The sequence below is a fragment of the Ranitomeya imitator genome, chromosome 1 (genome assembly GCF_032444005.1).
Source record: "Ranitomeya imitator isolate aRanImi1 chromosome 1, aRanImi1.pri, whole genome shotgun sequence".
Taxonomy (NCBI): Eukaryota; Metazoa; Chordata; class Amphibia; order Anura; family Dendrobatidae; genus Ranitomeya; species Ranitomeya imitator.
This window is the reverse complement of record NC_091282.1, coordinates 242,888,768-242,904,005: the sequence shown is the minus strand read 5'-3', so window position 1 is coordinate 242,904,005 and position 15,238 is coordinate 242,888,768. Positions and strand designations below refer to the sequence as shown.

Here is a 15,238-nt window from a genome sequence, read left to right as displayed (position 1 = left end):
GTTGCAGCGTCCTGGATAGCGATATTGTTGTGTTTGACATGCAGCAGCGATCAGGATCCTGCTGTGACATCGCTGGTTGGAGCTAGAAGGCCAGCACTTTATTTCGTCGCTGGATCACCCGCTGACATAGCTGATCGGCATGTGTGACGCCGATCCAGCGATGTCTTCACTTGTAACCAGGGTAAACATCGGGTTACTAAGCGCAGGGCCGCGCTTAGTAACCCGATGTTTACCCTGGTTACCATTGTAAATGTAAAAAAAAAACAAAAAAAAAACACTACATACTTACATTCCGATGTCTGTCGCGTTCCCCGGCGTTCTGCTTCCCTGCACTGTGTCAGCGCCGGCCGGCCGTAAAGCAGAGGACAGCGGTGACATCACCGCTTTGCTTTACGGCCGGCGCTGACACAGTGCAGGGAAGCAGAACGCCGGGGGACGCGACAGACACCAGAATGTAAGTATGTAGTGTTTTTTTTTTTTTTTACATTTACAATGGTAACCAGGGTAAACATCGGGTTACTAAGCGCGGCCCTGTGCTTAGTAACCCGATGTTTATCCTGGTTACCCGGGGACTTCGGCATCGTTGGTCGCTGGAGAGCTGTCTGTGTGACAGCTCTCCAGCAACCACACAGCGACGCTGCAGCGATCAGCATCGTTGTCTATATCGCTGCAGCGTCGCTTAATGTGACGGTACCTTAAGTGTCAGCCTCCTAGTGACAACAGCATAACACCCATGGTCCAGTGTCCCCCCAATGAGATAAAGGAGATAAAACATCAGAAAAATTTTCAAAAAACGCATGTTTTTGCAGCAGTGTTTTTCCTGCCAAGAGATTGGGAAATGGTGCAGAAATATCTGCTGCAAATAAAGTGTGCACATAGTATTTACTTAATAACATTTATGCTATTAAATATGTGAAAAAAAAGTCTAAAAATACAGCATGTGAGCCAAAGAACAGATAACTACCATATTTGTAAATCTTAATGTCCTAAAAAATTACAGACCTTTGCCAGCCAAAAGAGTGATATGATGCATATTTTGCCCCAAGCCTTGTCCAAGGGTGTATGGTATGGTTCAGCACCTTTATTCCATTGCCACATTCCCAACTTTGCCATTTTTTTATTATTTTTCATTTTTTCCAAAAGCCGCAAATTGTTAGTACTGCCTTCACATTGTGCTCTAATCCCACGGACCATCTAGTTCTCTGTACTGTCATTTCATCATTCTGTTAACATTGGCCTCCCTCTTCTGCTGATTTTATTTTATGTGGCAGTGCCTTTTGTAATCTGAACAAACCACATTATTTTGATACATATGTGTTTTTATGTATTTTTGTAGGTGATAAATACTGGCAAATAAAAATATGGTTTGTGATTTAACAGAACATTTGAATAATTAATTGACAAAAATAATTTGATTTGAGCACAAACCATATTTAAAAGGTTTTCCAAGAGATTAAGAAATTAAACTAGAAGTGGAAATATGCATAAATCATATTCACTTTTAATATTCCCTGCCGCTGTAGTGCCAATGCTAAGATGGTCCCCGCCAGTTCGACGCCGTACATCAATGTGACCACTGCAGTCACTGGCACGGGCCACTATAGCATTGGTGTTGGGTTGGCAGGAGGTTCACAGGTAAGCTCATTTTTATTTTATTCCCTGCCTCAGCCTTTAACTCTCAGACCATATACCTAGTTTGACATGGATCTTGTCCGTAGGAATAAGGGCCGTTGGGTATTGATTGGTGGTTGGCGGTGGAGTGAGGCCTGTATTGCTGGGGGAGGCATCACGTGGGTAACACGCTGTTTCAATTAAATTCAATTGTCCATTTCTCTTCACTTTATGACCAAGTCCATAGAGCAGAACTCGAGCCCAGGGAGCTTTATACAATGAAGAGCTAGAACAAAGAGAAATGTAATATTTCAGGACAGTAAAAACAGCCCAAATAAAATCAACTTATGTCATTAGTGGGACCTGAGTTAAGGATAGATAATGAGCTCAGGAAGAAGTGGCTCATAAGTGAAGAAAGAGGCATTATTCTCAAATATATAAAATTTTCTATTGATTTGTGTAAATCTAGCTGAAATGACAGTGCTTTTCAATTTTCAATTCCAGTTTAACATCTGAGCATGACACTCTTGCATTAAAAGGACTATACCCCTCCATAATGGATGGATATTGTCAGATACTGCTAGCAAAAAAAAAAAAAGCAATTTTGCAATTTATTACATTTTGCAGCCATTCTTGAACTACTAATTCTTTTATTTACAGCTTGCAGCCTTGGAGACCGATCACTGCTGATGTGTAGATTGTGTGAACTGAGCTGAAGATGTCCAGGATTAGAAGGTAACAGAATGCTCCAGTGATCCTGACCAGCTTCAAAACAGCTTACAAGCTGAACAGAAGTGAGCTGGTAAACATGACATGTTCTGCTGTCTAGCAGTGGTGGTTGGTCTCCAAGAAAATTAAGGTGTAAACAAAAAGAAAGAAAAGAAAAAATATCTCAAGAATGGTTAAACAATTTAATAAACAGTAAATTGATAAGTTCCTTGTATTTACAAGCATTTAGCAGACAATACCCATTTATGAAGATTTGATTAACCCATTAAAACATCACTGTGGTTATTTAGATCACTTACTCTTTGCGGAAACCAGACTGGCTTTCTTTACAAGACACAACAACAAATGCTGCTCCAGGAAAATTAACATCCATACTGACTTTGGATTCAGTGACTGGGAATTCTTCTGATGGAAACTGCTCTGGGGCATTCTAAAAACAAAAAACTCTAATAAGAGAACTAGAAAAACAAAGGCCATAGAAATTCTACAATTCCAAACCTTACCATAATAGAAGATGTTCTACATCACTAAACCTTCAAAGTGATTAGCACACTGACCTGTAGGAATGAACAGATCTGTTTGGTTAGGTCCAGAAGGCTGTCCTCTCCTTGATGTAAGGCTCTAGTGATGGCAACCCCAAGCCATTCTCGGATTGCTTGAGCATTGCCCTGGTAAAAGAGGTCTGTGGTTGAGCAGTTCTGAGAATGGATGCAATGTTGTAAAGACTGTGCAATCAGGATAGAAGAGGAGCTGATGGTGCCATCTATGTAAAGAAAAGCAAAAGGTTTAAAAGGATAGTAATAGCAAATGTGATTAACTCAATAAAAAAGTACCGTAAATTATTGAATTAAAAAAGTAGTGGGAACACTCACTAGCAAAATCTTGATATACAATTTTCTATGGAAACAGCAACGTATATATTTACCAGTAAGGGGAGGCGTTAGAAGTTGGTTTGACAGCAGTTGTAGATGCTCCAGTGTGATGTCCCGAATGGCAGGAATATGGAACAAGCGAGTAAATGTGTGTGGAGACTTTGGGGCAAAAATATTGAGAAGTGCAACACGGCAGTAAAGCCTGGCAAGTGCAGATTCACATCTTAGCAGCTCCCTAAAATGAAGAAATATAATGCACATTTCATGGAGCCATATAACTGTGCCGCAATCTTGTAAAATGTGCAGGCAAACATTAACATGAGCAATCCCTAATGCATGTTCATCAGTATCAGTTTATCTGCCTACTACAGGCCACATTCTGTAAAGAACATCCTGTCATCTCAATCAGTATGTCCCCAGAAGAAGTTAAACCATTGTAGAATTACAAGGGTTTCCCCTTTCAAAGTTTTATTTTAGTAATATGTTGTGGTCATGTTAAAATTAATAAAATCATCTGTTAATTACCCTCCCCAGTGCCAACGTTGCACTGGTGATTGTACATAGGCGGCAATGGTGACATCATATCAACAGTACATATCACCACCGGAGCCACAGCGGCTCCTGACGTCTACATCAGAAGAACTGCCGAGTCCAGTGATTGGATGCAGCATTGATGACGTCTTGTCACTGCTGCACAATCACAGATGGGAGCAATGTTAGAGACTGAATATGGCGAGGGCAAGCAACAGATGCATTTATTATTTTTAACACTCCTACAATGAATTACATTAAAAAAAGGGGGAAAAAAGGTGAAAATGGAAAACCCCTTTAAATAAATCATATAGTATTAAAAAGAAAGGAAGATTCTGCAGATTATGTTTCTGCTACATGGCATTGACATGCCTTCAGTCCTGCTATAAACTGCTCGCTTACCTGTGAATTTGGATATTTGCGCTATCTAGAGTCACTAAACCATTGGTGGCCATTCTTCTGTATCCCACAGGTGGACGTTCCAGCATGTCTATAGGATACCAGTATCTGACTAAGACGCCTTCACTACGGAGATACGTCTCTACTTGCACCAATTCATTTACCTAAAAGCAAAAACAACCAACAAATCCTGCTAAAAGATAGAACAACTGCAAGCGTGTGGGTTTTTAAAACATATTTTGGAGCATATGGCACAGTTCTAAATTGTTTTTATAGGTAAAGTTATGCATCCTACATTTCATCAGGACATTTTAATAAGGAGCAAATCTATAAAGTCATTTGTAAATGATTGGTCTAAATACAAACAAAAGCTGCAATTGATGTTCTTAAAGGGCATCTGTCACCTGGTTTTTGCTATCTATCGGAGATCTGCATGATTGTTGGGTCAGAAACTCCGATTCAAATGATGATTGCTTACTACACGGCTTCCTGCAATTTTGATAAAAATCAGTTCTCTCCTGCAGATCTACAAGTTTTATAAATGCCGAGCTCTGTACGCATAAGCAGAAAGATGCAGTAGTGGGGGTGGGGCTATACAAGGCTCATGAATATGGAGGACTACCTGGTGGCAGGTTTACTAGTCCTTCAGTGATAATCTCCTGCTAAAACAGTGATTTTAGAAAAACTACACCAAGCAGCCCAGTAAGTGACATATCGCTGGAATCAGGGCCTCTGTCTACATTATGCTGCTCTCAGATTAGGTGGCAAAAACGTGGTGATAAAATCCCTTTACACCATAATCATAAAATAATCTAAATGTGAAAATAAACCAAAAGAGAGGGAGCTCCATGTGAAGAGGTGTTCAACTCCCCTCTGGTTGTTATGCATGCCAGGCACACTGCTGATGCTAAGTGGTGAATGACGGCTGTCCTGGAGCGCTGCAGCACCTTACGCCTACGCCTGGCATCCTGCGTGATACAGTGAGGCATGATGAAAGGTGGGCTGTGGAAATCCACTGGGCGCCACGCTCTGAGTCAGGATCCACCCAGATCAGATAAGAAAAGTAGATTTATTAAATACAACATGTTTCAAGGATGATCCGTCCCCTTCATCAGGTAACTACAAAATGTAGTGCTTTAAATAAACAGGCATGTGAAAACTGTGTGTGTTGAATAAATCGACTTTTCTTACCTGACCTGGGCGTCTCCTGACACAGAGCGTGGCACCCTGTGGATTTCCACTGACCACGTTTCTTTGTTCCTCAATATAATATAAATGTAAGGTGCATGGAAGCGTGATGCATGGTTTTTATGTTACATGCTCTACAGCTTAGAAACATTAGCATTTTAGCATTCTTTTCAATGTCAGCAGATACAATTTTAAGATATCTTACACCCCATGAAAACGGAACACTAGCCGAAATCATGGCTGCATGCTATTAATTTACAATACCAAGAAATCCATCCTGTGAGTGTTCAATACACAAGCACGTCAATCACAGGCATGTTAATACAACACCAGTACAATACATCATCTCACCGAATCCACATCCAGAACCACTCCATGCAGGGAGAAGGTCTTGAGCATACCCCTGATGGCAAATTTTGGTAGAGCAGTTCCCACAGCAGTACTGGCAACATTGTTGCTGTCCGGAGATCTAATGACCACAGTGAGTCCTAAGAAAAAACACAGATAAAAATAAGTTCCATGTGATCTGCCCAGAAGTACAGAGGCACCTTTAGGATATGTACACACGTAGAAAGCTCCTCTGCGGATTTTTCCGCAGCAGATTTGATAAATCCGCAGTGCAAAACCGCTGCAGTTTTTCCTGCGGATTTATCGCTGTTTCTATTGCGGATTCTGCTGCGGTTTTACATCTGCAGTTTTCTATTGGAGCAGGTGTAAAACTGCTGCGGATACCGCACAAAGAATTGACATGCTGCGGAAAATAAAATGCTGCGTTTCCGCGCGGTTTTTTCCGCAGCATGTGCACTGCGGATTTCGTTCCCATAGGTTTACATTGTAGTGTAAACTCATGGGAAACTGCTGCGGATCCGCAGCAAAATCCGCATCGTGTGCACATACCCGTACTATGCTGAGGTATCATACAGGGGCAATGATCATGAGAAAACTGCCATCAATACCTGCCTAAACTATGGCATCCTAGTAATAATAATAATAATCTTTATTTTCATATAGCGCTAACATATTACGCAGCGCTTTACAGGTTGCACACATTATCATCACTGTCCCTGTTGGGGCTCACAATCTAAATTCCCTATCAGTATGTCTTTGGAATGTGGGAGGAAACTGGAGAACCCGGAGGAAACCCACGCAAACACGGAGAGAACATACAAACTCTTTGCAGATGTTGTCCTTGGTGGGGTTTGAACCCAGGACTCCAGCGCAGCAAGGCTGCTGTGCTAACCACTGCGCCACCGTGCCGCCCATACCTCTATGGGCGCAACTTCACCGTGATCACAGATCATAACCCACTGAGTTGGCTCAACCGAGTAGTTGGGGACGATGGGAAATTGCTTAGATGGAGTTTTATACTTCAGCAATATGATTTCACAATTCAGCACAAGAAGAGAGTTGATCATGGTAATGCCGATGGCCTTTCTCGCCAAGATGGGACGGAACCAGATACGTGCTTGGGAGCTGACCTGTAAGTCAACCCCCATGCACGTTAATAAGGAGGGAGGTGTGATGAAATATGTGTATATATATTATATATATCTATATGGGTGTAGTGACATCTGACATCTGTCTAGGGTTATATGTGTGACAAGTGATAATGTAGCATCTGTCCTGAAGGCCAGTGGCACCTAGGTGTTAATATGTACTTCCTTGGGAAGAGTAAGGGTACCGTGACACAGTGGCATTTTGATCGCTACGACGGCACGATCCGTGACGCTCCAGCATCGTAACAATATCGCTCCAGCGTCGTAGACTGCTGTCACACTTTGCAATGTACGATGATGGAGCGATAATTTCATGACGTACATGCGATGTAGAAGCCGTTGGTTACTATGCGCACATCGTATACAATATCGTGCACACCTTTGTTACACCATGCGATCATGCCGCCACAGCGGGACACTAGACGACGAAAGAAAGTTTCAAACGATCTGCTACGACGTACGATTCTCAGCGGTGTCCCTGATCGCAGGAGCGTGTCAGACACAGCGAGATCGTAACTATATCGCTGGAACGTCACGAATCGTGCCGTCGTAGTGATCAAAATGCCACTGTGTGATGGTACCCTAGGAATTCTGTCTCCAGATCTCACCAGGGGGTCTGGCTAAGGCCAAAGAACAAAAGGAACACTTGACACCTCTGAGGTCTTGGAGGGGAGATGCTAATTGCAGCTTGAGGGAAGGTATCCCTGGGAACCATTTCACACGTGTCCCAGAGGAAAATAATATATATTCATTGGTAGAGCGGCTGTGCCCAATCAAACAGACCGCAATTATGATATTAACCTGGGAGGCTGGTCTAGAAACCTGACCTCAGACCAAAGTTATAAATTTAGGCTGCAGACAGAGAATTGTGTTCACATGATGATGGCAGCCTGAAATAGGGATTTTTGTGTACTAACCGTAAAATCCTTTTCTCCGAGCCATTCATTGGGGGACACAGACCATGGGTGTATGCTGCTGCCACCAGGAGGCTGACACTAAGTAATACAAAGAAAAAGTTAGCTCCTCCCCTGCAGTATACACCCTCCTGCTGGCTCCCAGCTAACCAGTTCGGTGCAAAAGCAGTAGGAGATCAATAACGACATATAAGCGTAAAGCATGTCACATTATATATGAGTATAACATATCAAAAGATAAAAACAAAGCATAAGCTAATAACAGGGTGGGAGCTGTGTCCCCCAATGAATGGCTCGGAGAAAAGGATTTTACGGTGAGTACACAAAAATCCCTATTTCTCCTTCGCCTCATTGGGGGACACAGACCATGGGACGTCCCAAAGCAGTCCCTGGGTGGGGACAACATCACTTCAGGCCGTGTAGCCGCTACTTACAAGTGCGCCACCGCGGCCTGCAAAGTCCACCTGCCCAGACTCACATCTGTGGAAGTGAGTGAATTATAGTGCTTCAAGAATGCATGCGGCCTGGAGGAATTCGCAAGCCTGCGGTCGTGCTTGCCGACGTCTGGCGCCTAGAGCCCTCAGACAGGGAGATAGGCTGGCATCTAGCGCGAAAGGACTCCTGGATGGAGAAAAGAATCCACCAGGCTAACGTGGCCGAAGAGAAACGGCTAAACCCTTCCTGCGACCGTCAGGAAGCCTACTTACCATCGAAAAACCCGAGTAAAATGTCCAACCTTTGGAAGGACGTCGTCCTCGATACGTACCCACTCGGAGCACTCGCTTCTTCCAGATTATGGAGAACCCATTCCGCTTTGTGGACTAGAGCCGAAGGAGATGAGAGGACGATGCCCCTGCAACAGTGGAGATATAATACCCCTTGGCAACGAGGGAAGGGGATGGCTAGAGGGCAACCTTGCCTTGAAGGTAATAAGGAAAAAAGATAAAGAACAGAGCGTCGAGATCTGAAGACTAATCAGGAGGACAAGAACGCAGAGAAAGAAGGGGAGAGACCCTCCCTGATAGAAAAGTCTATCCGGATCAGAAAAGGAGTCCACTGTAAGATGCCCAGGACCATTAAGGTCCCACGGCTTTAACGGTACGCGGTAGGGAAGAACTACAGGTTGAGGCCTGCAAGAAAGACCATATTTCCAGCTTGAGACAATAAGCCGGAAAAATACTAGTACCGCAAGCGAGAAAAAAACCTGACATGGTCAGTGCGGGTCTCCCGGGATCACTGGGGCCCTACCCGCTTCCGAAAAGGTTTCAGACGTAGTGGAAGAGGGGTTATGGAAATTGGTACCATGGAAGAATAGATCATGCACTGCAATGGTCTTGGATCGCGAGGCCAAACCATGAACTGGAGTACATTGGCGTTCAGCTTGGACGCCATCCGAACTACCTCTGGAGTACTCCAGTGAAGGCAGGTCCGATGGAAGATTTCCGAGTGAAGTTCCCACTCACTTGAGGAAAAACCCGGACGGCTGAATATGTCTGCCGCCCAGTGTTCTACTCCAGGGAATGTACTGTTGAGATCACCGAAGATAGAACTCGGCCCATCAGAGAGTGCGAGGTACCTTAGCCATGGCGCTTGACTGAGGGTACTTGCTAGATGGCTAACTTGGGGCACAGCCGAGGCATTATCCAACTGAAGACCCGCCAGAAGGCAGAGGGCCTGCTGAAGGAATAGCCGTACCGTTCGGATCTACAGAGAGATGATCGGGAGAAGAAAACTGGCAATGGTATCTCCCAATAGCCCTTGGGCCAGGAGAAGGCTCTGGAAGAGAAAGGAGCTCAGAGACTACCCTTTGAGAGCCTGATTGACTTGCAGAAAACGAGCGCAGCGAAGGAAACTGCTTCCGTAGACGTCCTTTCCCTCAGAACCCTCCTAGCGAATTGAAAGAACCGAGGGAATGAGAGATCGAGTGCGCAAGCTCCCTGTAGAAGGGCCACGACCTAGACCCGAGAGAGAATAACCATCCTTCTTGGGCAGGATCATCCTCAAAGAGGATCTGCTGGGCTGAGAATGAGGGAAAAAAACTTGTCTAAGTTTAGCTGCTAGCCCAATAGAGAGGTAATTGCAAGTGATATGGACGACTCAGCGTAGTCCTAGGAGAGCGGCTACAAAGTCGACCAAATAGGGCAGGACGACCATGCTTCTAAGGTGCAAGAAGAACATGACAACCGTCATGACCCTTGCGACCACTCTGGTGTGGTAGCCAGGCAGAAGGGCCAGGTCGTGAAAATACTGTTCGCGAATGGAAAGGCGAAGAGATTATAGTAGAGAGGAGAAATAGGTATGTGAGGGTAAGAATCCCGAATGACGATGGATGCCAGAAAACAACCACGTTTCTCTGTTGAAGTAGTGGCTGAGCGGAGGAACTCCATCCGAAAAAAGAAAGGGCCCTGTCAAAGGTTGTTAGAAGTTTGGGGTCCAGGAATGGAGATACTTTTCATTCCCTCCATTTTGGAACCAAGATCCCTTAGATCTAGACTGTCCTGGCCAATGCTTCCACTGCTGGTTGAGCCTGAAGAAGAGATACGATCCCTTGCTAGTCTCCCGCTCAGAAGATTTGATTGGCCAGCTATACTGTGGAACGAAGTAGATAAGGTCTGGGACCCGGAGACTTTCATTCTCTCCCTTTGGTCAAGCAACCCATGTGGCGGCTAAGGAAGGGTAGAGCGCTGAACCCGAAACCACAAGACGGAACGAACTAGATTTGCTATCCGACCGTCTGTGGAATCTTAATTGATGATACACCGGCCAGGATACTGGTAGGAATACCGCAAGAAATTCTGCCCGGCGAGTCTGCCAAGTGACAGAATGCGGGACTGTAACCAGCAGGTCTCTGCCATCGTCGTGCAGAGAAGAAAATAAGGAAAAACCTCGATCCACCATCTTCTTAACAGGGAAGTGGAGAGGAATCGTCCACTTTCTTGCATCTGATACAAAGGGGGGAAAACCTCCTTGTTGGGACGCCACAAATGTGGACGCCACATCCCCAGAATTGAGGTTTCCGAGTGGACAGGGCAGGTTGTGGCGATAGACCTGGATGCAGAAGAAGATACATGGAGGCGACACTCCGTGTGCTCGTCTGTTGAAGGTGTGGGGGGAAATCGGAGCCCTTTAAGGGACCCGTCGCCCATAAAATTCTGACCAGGAATGGTATCCTACTTAGAGGTCTTCCAGTGCATCACCGTCAAATGTTGATGGAGATTTTCTAGAACCTGTACGTTTTTCTAGAATACTTGCGGCCCCTGCTAGCCGACGGCTCCCATTGTAGGAGAGGGAGCATGTGAGTGCTCCAGAGCTCAGTTAGGGTGACCAGCTTAGGATAGATGATGTGCCCTTAAGACCAGTAAATACTGGTCATGCGCCTTTAAGGCTAGGGGTTACTGGCCATGAGCCTTTAAGACCAGGGAATACTGGTCTTGTGCCTTTTGTAAGATGACATACTGTTCATGTGCCTTTAAAAGCAGGGCATGCTGAAATCCAGGAGATAATGGTCATGTGCCCTTAAAACCAGGGTATGCTGGTCATTTGCGTTTAAGACCAGGGCGTACTGGTCCTGAGCCTTTAAGTCCAGGGCATAATGGTCACGTGCCTTAAAGACCAGGGCATACTGGTCGTGTGCCTTTAAAAGCCAGGGCATACTGGACATGAGCCTTGAAAACCAGGACGTACTAGTCATGTGCCTTTAAGACCAGGGCATACTGGTTATTGCGTTTAAGACCAGGGGATACTGGTCACGTGCCTTTAAGACCAGGGCATACTGGTCATGGCCTTGAAAAACCAGGACGTACTAGTCATGTGCCTTTAAGACCAGGGCATACTGGTTATAGCGTTTAAGACCAGGGGATACTGGTCACGTGCCTTTAAGACCAGGGCATACTGGTCATGTGCCTTTAAGACCAGGAAATACTGGTGACGTGCCTTTAAGACAAGGGCATACTGGTCATGTGCCTTTAAGACCAGGGTATACTGGACACGTGTCTTTAAGACCAGGGGATACTGGTCACGAGTCTATAAGACCAGGGCATGCTGGTCACGTGCCTTTAAGACCAGGAATACTGGTCATGAAAGGAATGTTGGAACAAGTGCCTTAAAGACCAGCAAAGCTGGTAATGTGCCTTTAAGAACAAGAATGCTGGTCATGCTCCTTTAAGACCAGGGATGCTGGTCATGTGCCTTTAAGACCAGGGCATACTTGCCATGTGCCTTTAAGACCAGTGCCTACTGGCCCTGTGCCTTTAAGACCAGGGCATACTGGCCTGATTAAGTACTAAGGAAAAGGAGACCGGCTTCTGGCAGAGCAGAGAATGCTGGGGATGTGACCCTTTTAAAACTAGGGGACCCTTAAGACCAGGGAATGCTGGTCCTGGGTTTAATAAAAAGGCATGGAAAGCTGGGGATGCACCTATGGGCCCAGCGACTACCGGGCAGAGTATTAAATACCAGGGAAAGAGTCACCAGGGAATGAGTCACCAGGGAACGAGTCATGAGAGCTTCATTGCTGGGAACTCACAGCTCTCTGTTTGCAAGCCTGCACACTGTACTATACATTCTGTAGTGTGCAGGAGCACCAGAGATTGCAGCCTTAAGTATATAAAAAACAGGGAAAGCTAGTCCCTTAATGCTGCCGGGATGCGTGCCGGGGGGGGAGATATTGGGGCGATTCACCTTACTCAGGTTCTGAGTCCCCCGTCTGGAAAAGCGCTGACTTCAGAGCTGAAAAACCGCCGGCCGCAGCCCCCTCCAGAAGAAATAGTGACCGCAATGGAGGAGGAAGAAGATGGCCGCCGAGATCTCGTCTGGAACGAGAAGCGCCTGAATAGGGGGGCGGAGCCGCTAGAAGGGAGCAAGCGGAGGGCGGGGCTTCCCGGGATGCGGCCTAAACAGGGCCGAAGCCGGGGACTAAATTTATGGCTTCGGCCGGCGCGCACCCGCAGACTGAGGGGAAAAGTGCCGCGAAGCTCTGTGGTGACCCAGTCGCTATGGAGCCCTCCTCTGACCGCCGGAAAACCCAAATCTCACGGAGCACTTACCCCAATATGGAGGGGGTGGCAGATGCTGCAGGTAGGAGCTGTGCCCGGGTAGATAGGACGGTGCAAGGTTGGGGAGCCTCCATCCACCATCCCTGCAGAAGAGGGGTGGAGAGGAACCGTCTGCCTCCTTCCATCATCCGCTTTTTCAGTGGTGATGCAGTGGGGGCTGCTCGGACGCCACGCTGGAAGGTGCCTCTGTACAGCCGAGGGTAAAACCTGGTGGACAGGGCTGAATGTCCGGCAATAGGCCTGGCTGCAGAAGAGGATACTGAAGGTGAAACTCCAGTGCTCGTCTGATAAGGGAGGGGGGAGATCGATGCGCTTGAAGGGGCCCGTCGCCCCTAAAATCAGCTCAGGCAGTGGCTTCCCACGTCGCAGGAGAGGATACGGAGAGGTAAAACTCCCGTGCTCGCCTGTTGATGGTTCGAGGAGATCGGAACATGAAAGAATCCGTCGCCCCATTCGACCGTAGTAAAAAGTAAAAAACGGTAAAAAAGAGTTCTTTGGGTCTGAATAGCAGAACCGTCCGTGTGCCTCCTACGGACACTAAGCAAGAACTGGTTAGCTGGGGGCCAGCAGGAGGGTGTATACTGCAGGGGAGGAGCTAACTTTCTTTGTATTACTTAGTGTCAGCCTCCTGGTGGCAGCAGCATACACCCATGGTCTGTGTCCCCCAATGAGGCGAAGGAGAAAAGCTGATGTGTTTCACAACTACATTCACCCCCCCCCCCCCTCCCTCAGGGAGCAGAAAGCAGACTACAAGTTAAATGATTTCTGTAAGTTTTCTCTTGTTTACGGTTTTGCATAAGTTGTATGTCTTTTTATTATCATATTTTTATGTCTTTTTATTATTGTAAGCATTGAACCTTTTTCTATTAAAGTATAAACCTTTAATAAGTTGAACCTTGAATGTTCTAAAGAATCCATAGCCTAGAGGTGTGTGAGCCTTATGAGTGGTAAACATATTTTTATTAGTTATTTCTGGGACTCATCGCCCGTGTATTCGGTGAGTGGTGGCAGCATGTATGAGCGGGTGTGTGGCCTGGGTCGGTGTGTGATTTATGCTCCCCTTACAGCATAGGACAGAGGTTGAATGCTGGACGGAGAGTGGGGAGATAGATTAACCCTTGCAGGCACAACCCAAAGTCACGTGTGAGAGCAGGCACGTGACGAATAAGTGACACCACGGAGCAGCGATCCGTGACAATTGGTACCACAGAACTATTACCAAGAAGGATTTTTATTCACATTTTTAAATAAAATAGTTGCACAATGGGGGTCATTTTCTGTCATTTTAATGACAAAAGTCCTTTGTATTTAGATTGCTTTTTGCTTTTGTTTTTTTATACCTTTGCGAACTTTGTCAATTGTGAATTTATTTGCCTCGTCTTTGATATCTTCAATGGTTGGAAGATATAGATCTCTAGGGATTCCACCGTTTTCCTCATACAAAAACTCCACGGTCTGCCTTGCTATATCCACCATTCCTGGAAGAGAAAACAACATTGAGGATTATGGAAATTAGAGTTCACAGATGATGCAAAACCCAATGGTAATATAACAAAGAAAATATATTACTTGAGCTAATGCCTTGGTGGTGGTGTTGGGAGCATCAGAATGAGGAACATAAAAAGATCATAAAATTAAAGATGTCTGGCCTTCATGTACGTGCATTGACAGTACGAAGTATCCCACCCCCACGTATAATGGATGTGCGAGAGTTTGTCTCTCAGTATTTTGCCACTGTGCAACCTCCACCATATATCACTGTAGTCGGTCCGCATCCTGCTGGAAGCTCAAGTTTTAACCTGCCCTTTGTGAAATACGGTTTTATACAATATTAATATAAGCAATTAACAAAAACAGGAATGCATCATTTGTGCAAGTAAATTGCACCACAAGTTTCATACCTAGTTGCAAAGCTCCTTTAATCTGGTCCAAGCCTGATTTTCTCTCCGCCTCATTACGAAAACGTCTCCGAATGGTTGGAAATACCTTGGTCTCCCAAGCTTTCACCAGTAAGGCATAGTGATCTTCCTTTAAAACATAGGAATTAATGATAATAAATTTATTTAAAAAAATATGTATACAAGTCACAATGTAGAATGTAAAAAAAATCTGTGCAACAATCCCCAAGACTTAATGAACATGTTCGCATATAAACCTTATGTGCAAAAGGAGAAAATCATTCATCATGTTTACATTTTAAACAACCAAATCTACTAAGTATTGTATTTGCAGAAATTGGCTTTCTTCTATTACAAATACAATTTTTTGCTCTATCATTAAAAGATTTTTCTTTTTAAAATCTCTGACCCGTGGCATGTCATCATCATCGTCGTCATCACTTTCATCATCTGCAATTGGAGGGGGATGTGGATCAGGACCAGATGTAACAAAGTTTTCATAGCTCAGCTCCACCTTATATCTGCAGGAAGCATCACTGTCATACT

At 45.3% G+C, this 15,238-nt stretch overlaps 1 protein-coding gene across 2 annotated transcripts in view; it reads right to left on the bottom strand.

The window, feature by feature from the left end:
• Positions 1 to 15,238, bottom strand: part of HECTD4 (HECT domain E3 ubiquitin protein ligase 4) — a 336,354-nt gene that overhangs the window by 81,817 nt on the left and 239,299 nt on the right. For both annotated transcript variants that reach the window (XM_069754771.1, XM_069754778.1), the window contains exons 51-59: positions 15,102 to 15,238; positions 14,696 to 14,822; positions 14,135 to 14,272; positions 5,682 to 5,818; positions 4,146 to 4,306; positions 3,266 to 3,447; positions 2,898 to 3,103; positions 2,640 to 2,770; positions 1,692 to 1,897 (exon numbers count right to left, since the gene is read on the bottom strand). In XM_069754771.1, the coding sequence (XP_069610872.1) occupies positions 1,692 to 1,897; positions 2,640 to 2,770; positions 2,898 to 3,103; positions 3,266 to 3,447; positions 4,146 to 4,306; positions 5,682 to 5,818; positions 14,135 to 14,272; positions 14,696 to 14,822; positions 15,102 to 15,238 (1,425 nt within the window). The remainder of the gene's footprint in view (positions 1 to 1,691; positions 1,898 to 2,639; positions 2,771 to 2,897; positions 3,104 to 3,265; positions 3,448 to 4,145; positions 4,307 to 5,681; positions 5,819 to 14,134; positions 14,273 to 14,695; positions 14,823 to 15,101) is intronic.